Genomic DNA, 21,646 nt, shown 5'->3' with positions numbered 1-21,646 from the left:
ATGAATGTCACTGCACTGAGACTGTTGTCACTGAGCTTTCATGGCGTTCAAGCTCATTAAAGTAAAAATGGGAAAACGAACACTTCAGATAGAGAAAGAAAGGGGAAGAAAAGCTGTTAATTATAATCTCTGAGTAGGAGCTGGTGCTGTGCTGGCGTCACAAGAAAGTGATGTCACCTGCAACACTGCACCCACCCACCCCTCTCCTTCACCAGTGTTTCCAAAAACACTGCATCACTGCTGGGCCTGGTGATTGCCTTTCTTCTCCCTGGAGGCACCTTGGTGAGTGCGTAAGTGACTGTGACCTCCTCCTCCAGGTATATCTCCACAGTCTTGTATTTTTAGCACATATGGAAACAGGTGCAGTGCCTGATATGTGTAACTTAATGAACACAGACTGCAGTCCCAGGTGCTCTACAGTTTATTATAGACAAAGACTCGTGTCATGCAATGTGGTAGAAGAATAAACAACTATTTACAGACAAAGTAAGACAAATCATTTCACTACAACAGGAAGACAGATGGTTTAAAAGTGTGTGTGTGTGTGTGTGTGTGTGTGTACTTGTATTTCTACCTTTGTTAGGACCATTTTGAGCATAAATGCATCTCAATGAGGACCTTTTGGCAAAGTTACGACATTTATTTGGTCTTTGCTTTTTTTAGACTCCTGTTTGAGGGTAAAGATTTGGTTTTAGGGTTAGGGTGGGGATTGGCGTTAGGCATTTAGCTGCGATGCTTGGGGTTAGGGTTAGGGTCTAGGGAATGCATTATGTCCATGAGTGTCCTAATAAAGATAGAAATAGGAGTCTGTGTTTGTGTGTGTGTGTGTGTGTGTGTGTGTGGCAGCAATATAGCATACTTCCTCTCTGCAGGCACAGAATGAATCACCCAAAACCTCAAATGGCAGCATACATACACCTCAATAAAATGCAGTCCAATATGTCTCTGCATGAGGGACCATGTGCAGAGGAGGTCAAAGCTGTCAGGGAAAAGAAGAGTCCTTCTTATGCTCAGAGAGTGTGTGGTTGATTTGTAGCTCTGAGATAAGACAGCACGAAAGAGAAAAGTAAGTTAAGATCAGGGAGTGATGGAGGAGGGTTTTTTTTTTTTAACATAAGACCAGTACTATAAAACAATGCATACCATACTAAAGTCTCAGCTTTAATTAGAATAGGTTTACATCAGTATAGGAACAGGAACATAGGAACAGCACTATGGTAGCATATTCATGACTTTAAAATATTAAATCATGTTAGGATCACTGTCCTGCTGCAATGCACTCATACTTTGTATTTTTTCTTATGCCTTTGTCTCTTATTCTGAAGCTTTTCATGACATCTGATCTAGAATTATCTTGAAAGGAGACACATAAATAAACTTTACTTACTAAAGATATACATCTAGATGTTGATCCTCATTTTAAGGAATTTATTCCAAAACACACTCGACCATAAGAAACATATCAAGCAGTTTTTGACTCTACATATAAGGCCTGTGTTCTTTTATTGCTCTTTCACTCATGGCCTTTCCTGTGGTGTTTTATCTATCGCTCCTTCCAAGATCCATCTCTTCTCCTCACAGCTTCCAATTATAAAAAGTCAACACAGAAAAGTGATTATGTTTTTCTATTATAACTCTTTTTATCTTCAAAATTACAGAGCATTAGACCTGCTTGAAAATTGATTTCATCTCAAGGCTTTGCTCCTCTCATGTTATAGAGCATTGCACTCTCACATTAATCCGAGTGTGACATGTGATCTGGGTGAAGACTCACCCCAGGAGGAAGTAACCCACCAAAGTATAAATAACACATTGTCATTCTTGGCATAGTTGAAACTGACTCTGACAGAATTGGTGTAAATAATGTGCGTACAAGACGTACTCTACAGAGAGAAATTGCTTAAACTTAACCTCCCATTTCCCCTATGATGTGGCAAGTTTACCTTGTGAGCCTGTTCAGTCTGGGTAGCTGTTTATAATGTTGACATATACAACACAGGTTGGTCTGAGGCTGAGAGGAAGATTTACAACATTAGGACTCTGTAGTCTCAGGGGAAGGACTGTTACCTTTGACCTAGATAGAGAAAGGCAGGAAGAGGGAAATACTTGAGGAATATGAGGATGCAGCACAGATTTCTTAGCTCTGCTGCAGACACAGCTACTTGGAAAGACATAAGTAAGAGGAAGTGCTCTTCCATTGCATTTCCCAAATATAAACACATATAGACAAATTTAAAACACATTATCTATAATTTAATGACATTTTTTTAATTTACCATCAAGAAGATAGAGATAGAATATGACCAAGGCTAATATAAGTGACATTTGTGGAGGACAACAACAAATGTTTTAAAGTTGTTTATTTTATTGTATAGATATTTTCACAAATGAGCTTGCAATTGGGGTGTGAAAAAATGTAAAAAGAGAGGTATAACAGATAAAATTAGAGGAGAGAAAAGACAAGGTGAATGGTTGGACCGATATTGCGTTATGATTTGACGTAACTATGATTATTTATTCATGGGCTTGGGGACATGGCTAGAAAACATGTAGGTAAGTTGAGGTTTTTCCAGCATACTTATTTTACTTATTTTCCATCACATTCTTTTCAGTTCATCAAGCAGTGAATTATAGACATCAAAATATATAAGACATTGCCCATGTGATGCTGATGACATGCTGATGACTGATCAGACTCCGTAAAAGACATGAAGTCAGTTTCTATGAACAGCGTCTAAATAAATATCCATTGTTAACAGCACAGCACAAAACTGTAAGTTTAAACTTTGTAAAAGAACATGAGAAGAATCTGACATCTATAACCCACCAATCCCCTTTTGTGTTTACCCGAGTGAAATCTTACACCTTTGCGTCATTCCTCTTTCAACTGTGTGCAGTTGGCTCAGAGGTGTATTAACAGACGTCAGAAGCAGACAGATAATCCGGACCAGAGTGGATTAAGAGAGACAGTGACAACATCTCCATTGATTCTATGAGGCCATGCATGTAATTAACATATTTTTATACTTTATATATAATCAAACTCCAAGACTGATTTCATGTCCTAGTCCACCCTGTTCTTTGTAGTCCAGAAAATCTGGATAAGACACATGTAACACAAAGACTGGGAAGACCACTACAGTATGCATTACAAATGTGATATGATGTATCTCTTGATAACATGATGTATCATTGATATAAGATACTCTCACTAGCTGAATTTCTCACATTTGTCACACTGCTTTTGTTTGAGCTACAGCAGTGTGTCCCTTAACTCAGCAAGAAGCTATCTAGGATAGGGCAGACCTATGTGCTGAGTTTCATAAGTGGTCAGTATGTCTGATCAGAGCAAACAGACAGTTGTCAGGTGAGATATTGACCCCAGCTGATAAGCTATCAGTGGACATTCCAGTGCATATATGTAGTCACGGCCAGCAACAAAGATAAAGATAGAGAAACGGGCGGTAGGTTCATAAATTCCCACTGGGATGACGCATGAAGAGACAGACTTGACTTTCAGTTGGACTGATTGTCAGATAACATGCAAGCAGACCAAGACTACGAAAATCTTCTTTTCAAAAAGCTCTATGAATTTTATCTGAGCTTTTGTACTCAGAAATTGTAACTGTCCTGTGGTATTTAGCTCAATCAGTATCACAAGGGTTAAATAAATGTATTAACAGGAACAGTTATTGTGAGTATTGTGTTTTATTGTACAGTGGCATTGCATTATGCTATAACTTACTCAGTTTTGCAGCATTTTTATGTAAACTACTTTGTGTGCATCAGAACCATGCCCTGAACAACACTGCACCACTGCTGATAAAGCAGCCATATTGACTGTGTAATACTAATGGTCAATTTAATATAGCCACGTTATATCCTTTTAAATTTGTGCATTTGAATACAAAATGTATCAAAATGTTCTTCTACATTATATACAATAAATGATATATTCTGTTCTGTATTTGGCACATCATCTATATTCTAAAAAATGTGTGTGATAAACAATTTATTTTGCTTGATAGACAGTTGGGACAGTGGTGGAAAAGGGAAAGGTATGAACTCCTGCTCCTCCTGCTGAAAATATTTCTGCACACTGTTGTGTGGTCTCACACTAATTAGTGTCAAAATCTATAAATACTGACCTAGATGCCACTTGTTGAACTGAGTGGCGTGAGAGGACCTGGGAAAACTCGAGAATGAATTGCCTCCCAAAGCATGCTAAATTTTTGTTTAATGATGTGGGGTATGGCGTCATCACAGTGATACCAGGATGTGATTCATTAACATCCTCTTCATTTAAAACCCTTGAAAAAAAAAAAAAAACTCTGGCGCTCACCCACTAATTATAATCCTGCAATATAATTTAGCTACATTACTCTGAATTAGGCCATTAGTTCATAACAGAGAATATGCACATTTGGATTTATACTGTATTCGTTCATTTGCTATTCTAAATACATTAGTATGGTAACAAATAAAAGCAGATATTCTGGTATCACTGTTGGTGCAGAACATCACTTGTGTTTGCTCAGTTCTTGTTGTATACCACCATCTTGTGGTAAAAATGAAACAGTGTGTAATTGGCTTAAAAATTAGGATTTTTTTACTTACGTCATTTACTAGCTTTTTAACTTAAAGGATGCTAAATATTTCTGGTGAGATTTTGGCAGTTGTAAATATTTTGCAGTCTTCATGTCACTGGGATGAGTCTGGTTGTGAGATGAAGACTCCAGGTAATAATTCAAAAGTTTAATTTACATAACAGGAACTACTAATAAGGAAAGAATATACACAAGTTAAAATATGAGATGATCATTTTATCCAATATGTGATGATCAAGTTTTTTTTTTTAAATTTAACATTAAGGAATTGTTTTTACCATAAAGTAGAACAGCAAATGATAATCAAATCCAAAATTAGAATAACATAGTAGATATACTGAGAAATGTATGTGAGGTGGACATTTATGAAACTAGGATTTATTTCATAACTACTGTATTCGACTCCATTAGTTAGGGCCAGGTGTACTAAACAAAATCACAGCTGTTTGTGTAGAAGAATAAGTTGCTTCATTACTTGTTTTGATGTACTTCTGCCCCCTAGTGTTAGTGAACCATTAATTCATCTTAAAAACAAAGGACTATTATGTTCCTCCACTCACGCATAGCCTACTCTTTATCAATCATACATTTTTACCTTATATTGTTCTTAGAAAAGTGTCTAACAAGTGTAAATTTGCAAACCAAAATGTATTTTTTCTGTTTTTATTCTAAAGGGTGAGTGTGAACTTGTATTGTCTGCTTGTATTTTAAACGACGAAGAGGCGGCGGAAAAAGAAGAAGACTTCCTCTCCCGTCCTGGAGGTGGCGCTAACACTGTCGCTAACCTCCACCAAGAAACGCCAGAGTACCAGGAGGTGTAATCCAGTCCGGAGTTTGCGGTTCTCCCGTCGGTTCTCAAGTTTCTCCTCGACGGGTGCTCTGTCTGCTCCGTGTTGTCAGGCAGAAAGACACACCAGCCTGGGCGGTGTGTGTCCCGGTAGATAGGCGCCCTGCGGCGACTACAGTCAAACAATAGCTGCTCATTTAGTCGTCTGTGCAGGAGTAGGTAGTTAGCTGCTAGGCTTTTTTCTTTATTAGCGCCGATCTGCAACAATGTCGGTGGGAGTGGAGTCGGGGTTCTCTAGTGAGGAGGTCTTAAACAGCCGCTTCCCTCTTCATCGGGCGTGCAGGGATGGAGATGTCGGTGCCTTGTGCTCCCTCCTTCAGTGCACCTCAAACCCCGCTGACCTCACAGTGGAGGACACGTTTTACGGCTGGACACCCGTACACTGGGCCGCTCATTTCGGAAAGGTATCTGCCTCGTTTAGTGCTACACGGAGCAGGTTTCTGTTGCTGAACATTTTTGGTGAGACGGTGTCCAGAGTGAGTCTCAGCGCTCTCCGACATGAGCCTCGCCTCGGCCATTTCCTGAACTGTTAGCCAGAGAGACAGCTAACTAGCTCGGCAGACAATGGGCTATTAACGTGAAAATAACGCTGCTCGTTAGAAAACGGATTTTGTTTGTAAAAACGCACGTTTGTGTGCGACGACTTTGTCATATCCTTTATATAATTAAGATTTTGCGAGTAAAAACCGTAACGTTGAGCGGGAAAATTTTAACGGTAACTCAATAGCCGTTAACGTTTAACGAGACGGCGGCAGTAAAACGTTAACGTCGGTTAATGAGTTTAATTAACATTAGCTAGCTAGTTAAGTTAAACATTAGTTAGCTATGTTATTGAGAAACACCTTAAAATGATGCAGAACCAGACTAACGTTATCTAATTGTCAATTATTATATATATATATATATTATTTTATCTGTGTAGCGTTAATGTTTTCCTATTAAATTATATTGTAAATCTGACTTCCAACTTTCAGCGTTAATGACTCATTTCTAACGAACTGTTTATTGACCTTTCTTGGACACCCACGCCCATGAATGTGCTAAGATTTGTTTTACCATAACTAGCTACGCCTTGGAAAGGATGGGCCAGCAGTTTACATAGTTTTACAGTTACAGTTTTTTTAATTTACAGTGTTGCCTCTAACCAGTTGCTGTAACAACAAATGAATCACTGCTGCTGTCTTATAATTTGTCCATGCTTTGCTTCCTGTCTTCACAGTTGGAGTGTGTGATGCGTCTGGTTCAGGTGGGCTGTGGTGTGAATATAGTGACCTCCAGATTTGCACAGACGCCCACGCACATTGCTGCATTTGGGGGCCACCCTGAGTGCTTGTTATGGCTACTTCAAGCTGGTGCAGATATTAACAGACAGGTATGACATCCAGTGCACCCTTAACACATGTGCACGCTATACACCAGAATTAAATCGCTAAGTTTGGCACTTTTGAAAGTTTCTCAGCAAGTCAAGTAAGTTCACAGGAATTTCCCTTGCTGATATTTCCTGGATAGATGCATATATATATATATGACATATATTATATACACACATTACAAAGGGATCTTAAATTACTTGTAATTCAACAAGTAACAGCAAATTACTATCTAAACAAATTGAAGATGTATACAGGAACATGTACCTTAGAGTAAAAAGACTAGAACACTGGGAGGCTGAGCTCTGACTGATCCTATCAAGGAGGATTTCTTGTTAACTTGGGGTGTAATGTTGATACATGCTCCTTCATTCGACCTATATACAGGTTGTTTCTATATTTTTTTTTTAGGACGTGAAATTTGTTTAAAAACATACAAATAATTATATTAGTATAAAATGATAAAAATAAATAAGTGTTATGGGTGGCAAGATGTTACATTATGAATTTAATCAGACCCTGTGATTTTCTGTGTACTTTTTAATTGTCATGTCTTATTCTTATCAAGTATTTTAGATTCAGGCTGCAGGGCTAAAATTTTATGCTCTGCTGCACTGCTGTGAAAATCAGATTACTAGGTCATGATGACATAATGTGCTGTCGTCATCATGAAACTAATTACTATAAAGTGGCTTGGAATTTGTTCAGCATCCATTGAAAGGAACACCTGATTTGCGACTTTACCTGCCTTGGCTGTATAAAAACTTGACATGGATGTTGGAGTACAGTAAAATAGCATGGTGCTTGATAGAGGTCGACGAATCTATCGGCAGAGCCGATTAATCGGCCGATTTTTTTGCACATTTTAATTAATCGGCATTGGCCGATTTCACTGCAAATTTGGCCGATTTATAGGCAGGCACATCTGCGACCAGTTAAGCGTTGTTGTGGAACACGTGAAGACGTGTTGCTACAAGCAGGTTGTCACCACCAGTGTTTAGTGAGGTGAAAAGCGTCCAAAAACGGTAAGAAAGTACTTATCTTTCGTTTTTAATTTAGCCTTATACATTTCATTGGTTGAATATGAAGCAACTTTTGGAGAGCGATTGTCTGGTCTGTATTGTTATCAAGCTGTAGTTTAGGCTATAGACACGGGTACCAAAACATGCTAACAAGCCCAGCGGCTAAATTATTATAATCGCATACACACAGCTTCAGCTAATGATGGCCGTTGAAAACCATTCATTTCCAACGCGTAATTACATTGTAGCATATTAGAATTGACGCTGAAAGTCATGTGTGCAACAGATGTGAAAATAGAAACGTGTGTGAAATACAGACGAATATTCTCGCTAAAACACGCAGGATAACGTTCCTCAATAAATGTGTGTGTGTGCGTCTGACACATGCAACACGGGCACGATGCTCCCACCTAAAAATACACTTTTATTGAGGAAAGTTAATGTGCACGTTTTAGCCAGAAGTTTTGTCTGAACTGCGCACTTTTCTACTTTCACATGCAAATGACTTGTTGCACATATTTGTTTACGCATATTCTTAGACTATGGCCCTTTTGAATTATAGCAGTGTCTGTCAACAAACTGATACCAAACATAAGGATCATGACAGGTACCCTGCAATAAATCAATCCTGTTTTTTTTCCAAAACATTAGGATTGTTATGTGCATGGAATAATGTGGAGTAATGTAGAAGCAAGGACAAAAAAGGACTACAAACATAACAATACACTTTTTATTCCTGGGCACTTTATACCTTGTGAGATGAAGGGGGAAAATAAAAATTGGCCAAACAAATCGGCATCATATATCGGCTATCGGCTGCCCTGATTTCTAAATATCGGCATCGGTATCAGTTGGAGAAAACCCATATCGGTCGACCACTAGTACTTGAGCACAGCCCACATTGCAGAGTGTTTAGAGACAGTTTCTTTTTTTTGTGTGTGTGTGTGTGTATATGTCTTCTTCTTCCATCTGCTTACTCATGTGTAAATGTAAATGTGTGTGGGTGGCAGTGCAGTCAGGGTGAAAAGTTCAGGTGCTGCCCTGCAGTGTTACACCCTGTTATCTTTCCTGCTGTCTTTTTCTATCCTTGGAATATTAGAGGAGGCAGTAAGGCAGGGTATTTTTGATGAAAGTTTACTCATGTATATATTTAGTATCTGAGTCAGTAGTGTTGTGGTTCTTGCTACAGTTCTTGTGCACAGTACAATCATGCTTTTCTGTGTGTGTAACTGGAGTGTTTTGTCATCACTTAGGACTATGTGGGCGAGACGCCCATCCACAAGGCTGCTCGTGCGGGCAGTCTGGATTGTATCAACGCTCTCTTGATTCAGGGAGCGAAAGCTGAGTAAGTCCTGGGAGCAGTCCTGTGTCCTCATTTCTTCTCCTCTGTACTATCCAACATCTTAGTTACACCTTTACAAGGGATCACCACCAAACTCATATCTGAGCAGTAATAAAATTTAATACTAGATTTATATGCAGGTTTAACAGTGTTGCAGCTCAGTAAGTCAAAGAATCTGCAAATGAACTTTACAGGCCTGACCATATTTGACCAGTAACTGAAGAAGAATAAACAAATATCAATTTGTGGAAGTTGAAGTAATTTAGAACATTATATTTTTGATGCGATCGTCTTTTTATACATACCAAGACTGAAAGTCGCTACTCTAATAAAAGGTACTTAAACCATCAGTCACTTTAAACTGTGTAAGAAGTACATCACTCAGCGTCTTTTAAGTAATGACAATGAAATGTAATGAACAGCAAGAGTAAGCAGGAATTATAATAGGAACATTAAGTTTTAGTTAGCTTGCAACAGTTTGCAAGCTTGTATTGTTACATGCAATATGAATAGCATGTTATATAAAAATATACAAATACTTATTGATGCAGTATTTTTAAAACAAAGTTACAAAATGATTGACAGGATGAAAACATGACAAGATTGGTGAGGCAAATAAAAATCATTCAATGAAAGTGGAGTAACTATCCCACAATAGTATAAGATAAAAACAATGCTTATAGTAAGACATGTTGGAAATAAGTGTGCTTACATGAATAAATGCCTTTTTAAAGAGAGCATTAACCACTTCAGCTCATCGCAGTTTCATGAGTTCATAAGTTGTTAGTACGTTTTGAAAGAATTGGTGGTGCTCACTTGAAAATGTGACACTTTTTGTTAATCCTTGAAATTGTTGTTTATTGTTGCAACAATTCACATTAAGTTGCCCTCTGTGTGTAATAATTAGCTAAGAGATATTGAACTGAGAATGATTCATCGGTACTTTTTATTTACCTTCAGCAGACTCTAAGCAAAATTAATGTTAGTAAAAGGAGATATTAAACATGGCACCTGACAGTTAATCTTAAACAGTCTTGTAATTCCTGCTTTATTATTATACAGTCACGAGGACAACTTAATGTAAAGGTTAATAAACTGTTTTAGCCTAGTAGACCATATTGCATGATCTTTGTTAAATCTAGAGTGTGGTTTTCTTTGTTAACATTTGTTGAGTGTCTTACATATGCAGCTTGACTGGATAACAAAATGCACATTGCCTCTTTTTCCATAGCTCTTTTTAATATCAGAAAGAAAAGATGATATTTCTGTTGCATAGAATGAAACTGCATCATAAAAATTATACAAAACCATTTTCATGCTTTACACTTTTAGGAGACAACACAAGCTTTGACTCTTGTTTTTGCTATAGTCAATTTAAAAAAAAAATTTTAGGACAGGTGAAATTTGACTAAAACCATACAGGTATTTATCTTAGTGTAAGATGATAAAATAAAAATAAGTATTATGGGTGGCAAGATCATACATTATGAATTCAGCCACCTTTTCATTTTAAATAGTTTACCTTAGGCACACCTTTGCAGTTGGCAGCTGCTTTTGTTCTTTGTTAATATTGCAGCTTGTTTTTGGTGCAGCTGAGGTGTGAACAAAGGAAGAAGAGATATAACCCATCATTCCTGTTTTCTAAATTTAGATTGAAACCTGCAGGGTGATTAAAATAATTACACAGTGTCTTCAGTCATGGCCAACAAACTAAGCACTAAATTTACCTGCTGGCAGAATTGTACTTTATAATCCTTAATTTTTGTGCTGTGTCTTACTTGTACTTAATCATAATTTAATTTATTTATTTGCAGTGTGTATAACTGGTATTTTGATGAAGAACCACTGAGGTTAAATATTGATGGATTCATCAGTTTCGACAGTGATTTGACCAAATTTTCCTTTTCGGCTAAACTCTTGTGTATTTGCAGTTTTAGTTCTTGCAACAAAGTTTGACTTTTCTTTCTGATACCATTGTACAAAAAGTACAAATACCAAAGTACAAAAACCAAAGCAACCAGTAAGTTTACAAATGCAGTTTGTTTGTAGCTTTATGCTGTCAGTAGGGAAAATTGTCTTATATTAAGTCTGAGGGCCATATTAGTTGTTGCACTAAAGTTTATCAGAAATACCACAGCAAAATATTGCATGTTCTTCCATATATGGTACATGTATTTAACATTTATAAACACTGTTTTCTATTATGACACCAGACTGAACCTAAAGACGCGTGTGTCTCTAGTTACTTCTGGATTCAGGAATATATGTGAAGTTGCTAATACATGTACAATACCTTTCAGTACATGTTTTTACAGCGCAAACGTAAACATTTCTTTCTCTTGGTTCCACAGACTGCATGCCCCATAAGTTGCTAACTAAAATTGAAGAAATTCAAATAAAATACAATTGTTATGGGTTGAGATTGATCTTGACAGTTAAGACAAGTTGATTTTTACTCTTATTCAAACCATAATTTTGCATAGTACGTGAAACCTCTGGTTGCTTTGACTGTTAAGCAAATTACACTGAATACCTTTGCACAGACATATTTCATAATTGGTTTTGTTGTTGAGATAATGTAATGTGCATTTGGTTATCAGCTGATGAGTACTGTTTATAATGAAAATGATTGTGATTTTTTTTTCCCCCCCTGCAGATTACAGATATTGTATTTAGTTTAGTCTATTATCAAGTTATTTATTTATTTGTTTGTTTATTTATTTTATTTTATTTTTTTTAACTTATGACATGTAGTAGGGACAACTGGGAGGGAAACTAAGACAGGGGAAGACGGTGGGAATGAGGCTCATGACAAAATCACATTTTTGTTCAAATATCTGGTACCAATGATATTAATTTCTTTCTTATGTCTTGACTTATTAATAATAAAGATGAATAGTCTTTGTTATATTGCCTTTTAATTTAAAAAAAGTCGATAAATGTATACACACAGGCTGAATGAAAAAAAATAGTTTTGAATTAGAATTTAAATCAACTTAAATACTATACTATCTTTCAGTGTATCTGTTATTCTGGATTACTAATATTTTTTGACATACAAGATGTGTGTCCCCTGTGCAATGTAATTATATGAAATTTCAGTCTGAATGATTACTGGTGTATATTTACATATTATAAATTATCTATGTTAAAAATAAAAAAAAAAAATTAATTTAATTACAATTAACCCCTTTTTATATTCACACAAATATGTTCAAATAGTTTAAATATAATTCTATTTCAACTTTTTCACCTGTTATACCTCTTTTGCACTAAAAAAAATCAACATAATATAATGTATATACAATATAATAGTTGTTTTTTGTCAGTAACCTTTGTATTACAAATTACATGGCATTCAGATATTTAACAAAATATGGAAATCGTTTTAGAAGAATTTAAACCATTGCTAGCTTTTGCTTTTTCTCTTTAACTGTTTACACAATGGGCATATTATCTATTGTCTTACACAATTATAATCTTTCCTAAACACAGAGAAAAATATTATGTTTTGTATTTCCAGAAAGATTCCAATTTAGTTACATTAATATTGGGCATTTATATATTTTTCTTTCTCGGATTTCCTGAGATTCTCTTTTCAACGTTACTTGAACATTTAACTGCATATCAACTCATTTTCACTCTGTCCTTGAAGATCTTCAGGATCTTGGCCTGGTCAGCCCTGTGCAGTGATTTCTTTCTATTTATCTTTGAAAAAGCGTGTAAGCTCTCAACTTGCACACACATATAAGAAGCTCCTTTGTGCTCTTGTAAGCAGTGAAATACCTAAAGACAAACAGCTTATCTAAACACTTGAGGCTCAATGACAGATGCACACTGGAGTGTGTCCGCTGTCTATAAAAGATCCACTCTACCACCTTAAATGGAGTATCATTCATTCTGGATTGAAATTTGCCCCAAATACCTAGTACAAAAGACCTCCAACTACAACCTTTAAGCAAGGTATTACTTTAGCTGTTGCTTCACACAAACACTTTTCTGCATCACATTAAAGATATTTACACTAAGCAAGATTTAAATCCTTGCTATTGTCAGATGTCACAGCATGACATGAAAGAACTCCAGAACTTTTTCCAGATTCCTCCTTAACTGCATCCTCATCTTGTTGGCTTTCTTTGAGAATTTTTGAGTGAAGCGCCTTTGTCTTTTGATCTTCACTTTGCTCCACTTGACATCTTCTGTTATGCTTGAACACACCTCAATAGAAAGGAAGTATTGTGGCCCCAATCATTATTCCGAAACAGTCTTATTGAATGCTTGAAATAGATTTCAGATCACTTTGCAGCCTGTACTTTCTCTGCTTTTTTGTATTGGCATCTGCCAATACAAGCTCACGGGAAAAGACAAAAGTCTTGAGAGTCCTTTTATTGGTGGCTCTTCCCCATTTCCTTCGGCCCAACCATCTACATATTTTTTTTCTTGAAAACTCTGTCACTAGAGAGTCCTGGCTCTGGACAAAGGCGTCAGTGTTGTTCATTGACAGAAGAATGAAGTCTCATTGTGTGATGCATGTCTTCAGGCAAACCGTATCACATCTGAATTAAAACACTTGTTTTTATTTGCCCACTTCATGCCCTGTATACATATAATAATCCTAATGAGACAAATCCAGATGCTAAATTTAATTTAATTTTAACAATCAACAAACAATATGACCTTACATACCCAAATGGAAAAATTTCCTAAGCACAACATAAAAACTGAACATAGCTTAATAGGACAAAATTTAATGTAACTTTACCTTGCTCTGTTTAAATACAAATCTTGAATAGTTCATAAAAGGCATAAAAATAATGGTAGAACAGTGCTCTAACTGTGATATCTTTCATTGTGACCAAATCTGAATCTAGCTGGGTTCAAAAGACTTAGATCACAATCATTACGCAACCTCTAGTTTCCAGAACTCCTCCTAAATTGTGTTAAAGCAAACATTACAGCAAAACTTTTTCTTCTATTTGTCATGAGCCTCATGCTAAGGTTGTCCATTAAAAAGCTAGCTGCTGGTAGGACAGTGTTAAGAGGCTGCCAGTGATGACAGTAGTGCAGAGACAGAGGCTTAGAGCAGCAGAGTGAAATGGGTTAGATTTTCATAGAAATATGTATTGAACTATTAACTGTTTAATGCTAACACTCATCTTGTTGCAATGGTTATTCACTGTCATTTCACTGTACTAAATATTTTACTTTATACACAGAAATGTTTTATTTTGTATGTCACAGTATTAACCCTATACAATATCATAGTCTGTTTTGACATCTAATCTTTGTCACCTTTTTCTTTATGAAAGTGACAATAAGTTACAAAAAAAAAAAGTTTTCTATACTGTTAACAGAAACAGAACCGTACGTCTTAATGTTTTGCAGCAATTGAATTGGAAATGACTTGGTTTTTTCAAGTAATCCTAGAAAGGGGGAGAATAGACACTGCTGAGTCTGCCCCGTTCCCTGGGATAGCCGCACTGTTGTGGCATTGAGTGTTCTCACTATCGCTTCCTATCTACACACTGGCAAACTGTTGAGGTATTTCTTGCGGTGATTGGTTTTAATGCTAGGTTTTTATAAATCAAAACTAAAGTTTTATACCTGCATGCTTTGCTTATTATCCATGATTGTTCCTGTATCTAGTCTTTTTTTATTTTATTTATTTTTGTGAACTAACCATAGGAGCCCTTTATATGGACAGGTTTAATCACGTGAGTCCCATGTCAACATTGTAGCATGATAATAGGCTGCCTCTGGAAGGTTAGATGATAGTTAGAGAAGACATATTGTGTGCTTAGGACGGAAAAGCAAAGCATAACAGGCATTTACAAAGAATTAACGCTTCCTTTTTAAATTTCTATATCAGCTATGGGTTAATTAGTGTATATCCATTTTGTTGGACCATTGCATTATGTAGATATTAGGTCTCACTAGGGGAATCAGTGTTTTGAATGTTTTTCTTATTAGAAGCAGATTATTTCCTTAAAGTTATGAATTAGTCATTAAGCTAAAAGGTCAAAGAACTAATTGTAGAAGAAGAAATGTACTGAAAATATGCAACTACAGGATTACCTTCAAACATATTGAGATTTTTCACAAATTTTCATTTCTCTTTACAGTAAGTACAATTCAGTTCAAAGTGGTTCAGGCACTCCTAGACACTTCAAATTCTCTTTCGGATTGTCTAGCTCCCTCTTTTTGTATATTCAAGCCATAAAAATGCTCCATAAACATCTGCTGTTGTAACACTACAGCAGTGCAAGACCTGCACATGACCACACTTAATAATCTGCAGCGACTGCTTTGTCAATAAACTGAAGCTCTTTTACTGGATTGAAAGGTGGACTTAGTAGTCACCTTAAGTTTTTTTTTTTTCTTTTTTTCTTTTTTTTTTAATATTCAAAAACTGACATTAAGTATCATTTGGAGCGGCAGAAAGATTGTCACATATATGGCTCCAGAGGCTGCATGCCAAAACTGGTCTTCCTCTGGGCAACACATACTTTGTGTAGCATAAAACAAAATGGCAACAAATGTCACTGTTAGTACCTGATTTTAAAATAATACAGAAAAAATATTTTACTCATGGTAATGTTTTTGGTTATGTATGGGTCTCTGATCCATACTGCTTTGCTTAGGAAACTAGTTCTATTCAAAAAAAGATTGATTTTGTTTTGTGAATGCTAAAGTTGTTGAACTAATTTAATGTTACAAACAGCAGGCAATGGCATTTAAATAGCAGGATTTATATTCCCTTAATGAGACCTTATCACAAAATGGTTGTTGGTATTAATGTAACTTCTTGAAATAATCATTTGGAAGCGTTAATTTTCAAGGGGACGGGAAATATGCAACAAGTTATTGTGTGAATTTTACTTTTTTTGTTTTTTTTAAATCATGAATTTTTTACAAAAATGTTTTTTATGTGCACTAGCTTTTGAAATGTTTCTCTTGAATGAATATGCAGAGAAAGAACAATTTCTAGATAAAATGAATGACTAAACAGTAATCATGTTCCTAAAATTCTGTCTCATTGTGTGGAAGTCAGTGTCACTTAGTTTGAGACACCTTTTAACAGTAAATACTTAAACAGAGAAGGCATTATTGGATCTATCAAGCATGTAATTTTATTTACTACAGATTGACATTATCTATTCTCTACTGTAGTTTATATATATATATATATAGCCTCCTGATTAAGTTTTCTTTTCTTTTCTTGATATTTCAATATTAACTTACAAGCCTGGATTAGGACCAGGAGTCCCATTTCTTTGACAAAGAAGTTGCTGTTTGCTTAGAGAACTCATTTTGTAGTGCAATGACATTTACACTCCGGACAAGTCCAGTATTGTTCCATAACTGGCAATGGAGAGGAGGGAAATCCCATCATTAAGCTAGCAGCCATCTAGAAGTTACAGTAGTTAGATATTTTCTATATTCTTCTATAGAGCTAACTGGCAGACATTTTCCTGCATGTAAATTTAACAGCTGCAGGAGAAAATTGATGACAACTTATTTTCTAAGTAACAGCAAGTACACATAGACGAAATTGTTTATTTTTATGTAGTATTTATTGGCATTGAAAAGACTAGTATCTGTCATTGTTTTTATATATATATATATATATATATTCACTATATATTTTGACTCTATATAGTGAAATGGCTTCCTTACAATACATGGACAGGTCTGAAAATTGAAAACCTGTACCACACTACTGTTTACTCATTCATTATTGCACTCAAGTAATCTCATTCCTGCTGCAACTGGATATGATTAACACAAATAGGCACATTGCAGAGACAAAAATGTCTCTTACAGTACAGTACTAGAGCTATTTCTCTTCCAGTTCTTATTCATCTTTCTTGAAACACCTTTGAAGAGAAGACTCCTGAATTTCTGATTCTTGAAAGTTGCAGTTTCCTTGTCTACCATTCTCAGTCCTAACCATTGATTTTTCTTATGTTACCTCTGAAGATTACATTACATTCTCCCGTCCTTTGGATAAAAAGTCTTGTACTAGTTTTGGGAGAGTTCTGCTGTCTTTCCATGCTAAGCTGTTGCATCCGTCTTTTCTGGAAAACATATTTTCTATGAAGTCCTTTGTCTTTACCCACAATCCATTTATATACACCATACATCAGTGTTCTGTCCAGGCTCCTTTTATGCAGCAATGTCATCACCATTCCCTGGAACTTTGATGCAGAAATCCTTGAACAGTATCATTAGTGGAAGCCTGAGATTACCAGGACTTTTCGTACTTTGCATAATTCTCCTTGATGTCACACTGGCTCAGCAATGATGTCCTTTGGATTCAGTGGATCTTGAACTTAATCAGCCTGTCCAATTTGTCGGATTGTTTCAGGTACTCTGGCCCTAAAGTAAATTGCTGCATATCTTTAGATGTCTTAATCATGTCCTTTTGCAGCAGACATGTTTCCCTGATTATATGGAAACTCTTTCAAGATATAAGTTCTATGATGCAAATGATCCAAAAGGGATCAGTCGTCATCTCTCATGAAGATGACGAAGAGGATATGAGAGTAGAGCAGCACAGGCTATTTCTATACATCTGTGTCTGTCTGTGTGTGCGCGAATATTTGCTTAAGTCTGTATGTGTGTGCTTGTGTGCGCGCGCCTGGGCGTGTCTATTTTTTTTTTTTTTTTTTTTTTTTTTTTGTGTTCATCAAATATACACTGAGTGTTTCTAACACTCCTCCTTCTTATTGTGCAGCATGAGGAATGCCAGTGGGCTGACTGCTGCTGACCTGGCCCATGCCCAGGGATTCCAGGAGTGTGCTGAGATTCTCTCCAATGCCCAGAACTTCCAACAAAACATGGCTCAGTCGCATAACGGGGCCTTTATGAATGGCGTGACCCAGAATGGGGGCCACCCCACCATCCAGGGACGCAGCTTCTTGAATGGCATGCCCAACAGAAAGAGGTCATTCGATGGCATTGAAACAAACCCAGTGAAGAAGGCTAGACCTAATGGTAGGTCACTAAGCTAATCAATCTATTCGTAGTTACTTTTGGGTTTTAATGCCTTTGCAAGTTTTTTGGAAAGAAAGACATCAGCACATTTAAGCTCGACTGTGTACTATTACTGTAGCTAAGACTGCTGTACATGCAACAAACAGGACTGCTCAGTGTAGGTTCTGCCTATGACTAAACACAAAATTAGACTGGTGTAAAATGGGTGTTTATGCATCGTATATGTAGGCCTAAAAGAATCCATTCTCTACATATAGTCCACACTTAACGCTACTGTTAAACTCTGATTGCCTTCTTTTAGTATTAGAAAATTAAATGTTCATTTAATGAAGTGTCATGATGCCATGTGTTGAAGGACGTGAGAGTGAAGGGATTGTTGCAGCTTAGAATGGTGACTATTTTACATTTGCAACTAGAAGCCTGCATGTGATTTAAAGACTAGCAGCCACAGTTATCCAATGGCGATAAGCACGTTCACTAATTTTGAAAAACCTGTCACCTCTTTGAGTGTATTGAAACGTGTAAACATTTATTTCAAATATCATTGATAGTTTAATTTTTGTATTCACCTTTCTCCTAGGTTTGGGCATGCCACCAGAGTTGCTGAATGGGAATAGCCCACTGGGTGGAGCTGGAGAAGCCCAGATGGAGAGCATCAATATGGAGTTGGCAGCTACTGTAACCTCAGGTGGGCCAGGACCCTTTGCATTTGGGCTGAATGGGTTTGCACCATCTCAAGGGCCAGGGCTCATGGATCAGTGTGAGAACCAGGGGGGACAGGACAGGTCGAGCCCTGCAACTAAAGAGCTGGAGGTCATCACTGTGGCATCAATGCAAACCCCTTGTCGCTGCACCAACTCTTATGCCTATCTGTAGATGGCCTGTGTTTGTAGTGACACACTCTTAATATTCCAATTTGTGCAGTATAGCTTTTTAAAATCACTTTGCGATGTTTTTTTTTTTTTTTCTTTGCATAATACTTTTTTTTTTCTTTATTTGCTTGTTGGCTAAATTTGAAAGGTGTGAGTGCTGTATTTTCTACTTGTCCATGGACCTGATTATACTCCGATGGATCAAAGTATTAAGATTTCTTTTTGTTATGCAGTCATATTTAATAGATCTGCCAAGTTATACAGAAAATTGTTGTGTAATCTTTTTTAGTTTTTATTATAAGCAGATTCATTTTGTTTTGCACAATTATTCAACACAGTCCTAGATAGTAACATTTTTGGAATATCCTTCTGAAGTTGCATTACCAGTACAAATATATCATATTGGCTTAATGGAGAAAAAGTGTCTTGGTTGCATTTCAAACCAACCTTAATTCCTTCTCAATTTATGCGTAATACTGTAGGAAAGGGAAAGCATTGTTGTCACTGGCCTTCTGCTGGAACCATCAGTGAATTTTCATTAGAGGTTTGACTATGTGTTGGAATGGCTGAAGCTGTTATATATTCATGGCTAGAAAAAATGTTTCTTAACAGTTCTATCAAAATAAATGGCTTAAAATAGCACTATTAGTATACATTCACATGTAATATTTAGGGAAATGTTTTTCCCTAGCTGAGTTTATTAAATGAACTCAACTATTCCCGATTTGTAAATAATGTTTGATTAGTGATAAGGAAAAGTTATATACACTGAGGAAACGTCTCCTAGTGTTACCTGCTATCATGCATTAGCAGCAGCTTTTTACATTTAAGAATAACTTTAGGCCAAAGCATATCCTATTATGAATGTACCTTGTAAAGTATAAACTATTCACTGTGCGGCTTTTTTGTAGTTTGTAGATATTGTGTACTAAAATATAGTAGTCCATAAGCTTGGAATTTGGTTGCTACCCTGTTCTTCCTGTGTTCATTTTGGCTTTGTGCATAATTGATTCTCATGTATGGTTAATGTTTACTGTGTGTTTGCAAAGTTTTTAAGTAACAAGTGAGGCTTGCACATCTGTATGATAATACCAAGTCTGATTTGGAATTCGGTATTTGGCTATTTTACAATCAGTGGTTATAAATCAACAGTACTGCTCAAGAAGGTTTGCATGGATTTCTATGCCTTGCAAAAAGCCTTATTTCTTGAGCTGTATTGAATAGTTAGAATAACTTCATGTACATTATTTTTAACTTTTATAGATACTGGTAAGGGAATTTCTTTGTGTTTTGTAGTACTGTTTGATGTTAAAGGTGGTGTCATTTTACATGCCAGGCGGTTGAGTGTATAGTCATTTAATTAAGAATTAAGTGCTTGGTACTGAGCAGGTTTAGCTTTGTACTTCATTGTGTGAAATCATTAAATGTTGATAAATTTTATAAACGTGATTGTGGTGACCTTTGTTTTCTTGATGTGTTCTCATGCATCTGCCTAATTCTCTTGATGGAATTTGTGGGAATCATTTTCAGATTCATTTAAAGGAATAGTGAACATGAACATAATGTCACTAATCACTGCTGCCTGTTTACATTTTTGGACTAAGGCATATGTCTGAAAGATTTTCAATGTTTTTTTTTTTGTACCACTGAGGAAACAGAACTAGGTCACTGTGTCATACAGCAATAACTGCATGCCAAGGCAACCACTGATCAGGATGTGACCTATTTAAAACAGGTTCTTAGGTTGTCGGGCTATAAAAGGCTGGAACATATTTTGCAACTTATTGATCAACATTTTTGCAATTCAAAGGACATGTTTTTTCAGTGTTGAAATGTAGTCATAATCTAATTATGGCAAACTGCTCATAAACAGCACCTTTTCAATAGTTGTGCGAAACAAAATCAATTTTTTGCTGCTTTTCCTGCCTCCCTGTGTATTTATAACATGAGAAATATGGCCTATATGATGTATTATTTATATGCATTTTGACTATTTGTCTCATTTCCAGTGGCAGGTGAAAGAGACGGTGAGGATTTTTGCTCAAGTCCTCTCAATCAGCTTCCATTTGGGTATGACCCAGCAGCAGAAGCCCTCTGCAGCCAGCACATCTACAGTGACTTATCTGAGATCAACAGCACTGCAGGCAGCCAGGTGGAGCACCAGAAGTCTGTGAAAGCAGAGCAGTTGTATGACCATGCTATGTTTAGCACCATGCTTCTTTATCATGGATCCTAAAGTACAAAGGATCCTGTTAAAAGTCTGATCTTTTTGTGTAAATCTCATATAAGACTAAACAAGCATTTATTTGCCTTAATGCCACTGAGTGTTATTAAAATGATTTGTTATAAAGGGCAGGTCCATTGTTGGATGGATCTGAAATTTGTACCTGCTAAAGCTGATTAAGAAGTTGATTTTTGTGTTGAAGAGAAAGTGTTTATTTAGCTTATTAAGGTTTGGGTAGATTGCATATACTATTGTTCTGATGTACACTAAGCATCTGTATTGAACCACTGCCAATTCTTAAATTTAATTTTTGTCTATGCTAGAAGTTGTGTGATTCCCAATTTAGGTACATCCCATGTTACACA

General features: G+C 36.3%; 1 protein-coding gene across 1 annotated transcript; it reads left to right on the top strand.

Moving 5' to 3' along the window:
• The first annotated feature begins 5,443 nt into the window (after positions 1 to 5,443).
• On the top strand, positions 5,444 to 21,592 carry ankrd10b (ankyrin repeat domain 10b). Its single transcript, XM_026294767.2, has 6 exons — positions 5,444 to 5,858; positions 6,674 to 6,826; positions 9,100 to 9,191; positions 17,926 to 18,185; positions 18,766 to 18,873; positions 21,067 to 21,592. Exons 1-6 carry the CDS (start codon positions 5,661 to 5,663, stop codon positions 21,291 to 21,293), a joined length of 1,038 nt encoding a protein of 345 aa, XP_026150552.1. The 5' UTR covers positions 5,444 to 5,660; the 3' UTR covers positions 21,294 to 21,592.
• The last annotated feature ends 54 nt before the right edge of the window (positions 21,593 to 21,646 follow it).

The sequence above is a fragment of the Mastacembelus armatus genome, chromosome 21 (genome assembly GCF_900324485.2).
Source record: "Mastacembelus armatus chromosome 21, fMasArm1.2, whole genome shotgun sequence".
Lineage (NCBI taxonomy): Eukaryota > Metazoa > Chordata > Actinopteri > Synbranchiformes > Mastacembelidae > Mastacembelus > Mastacembelus armatus.
The sequence above is the reverse complement of the archived record's forward strand: the minus strand, read 5'-3'. Positions and strand labels throughout refer to the sequence as shown.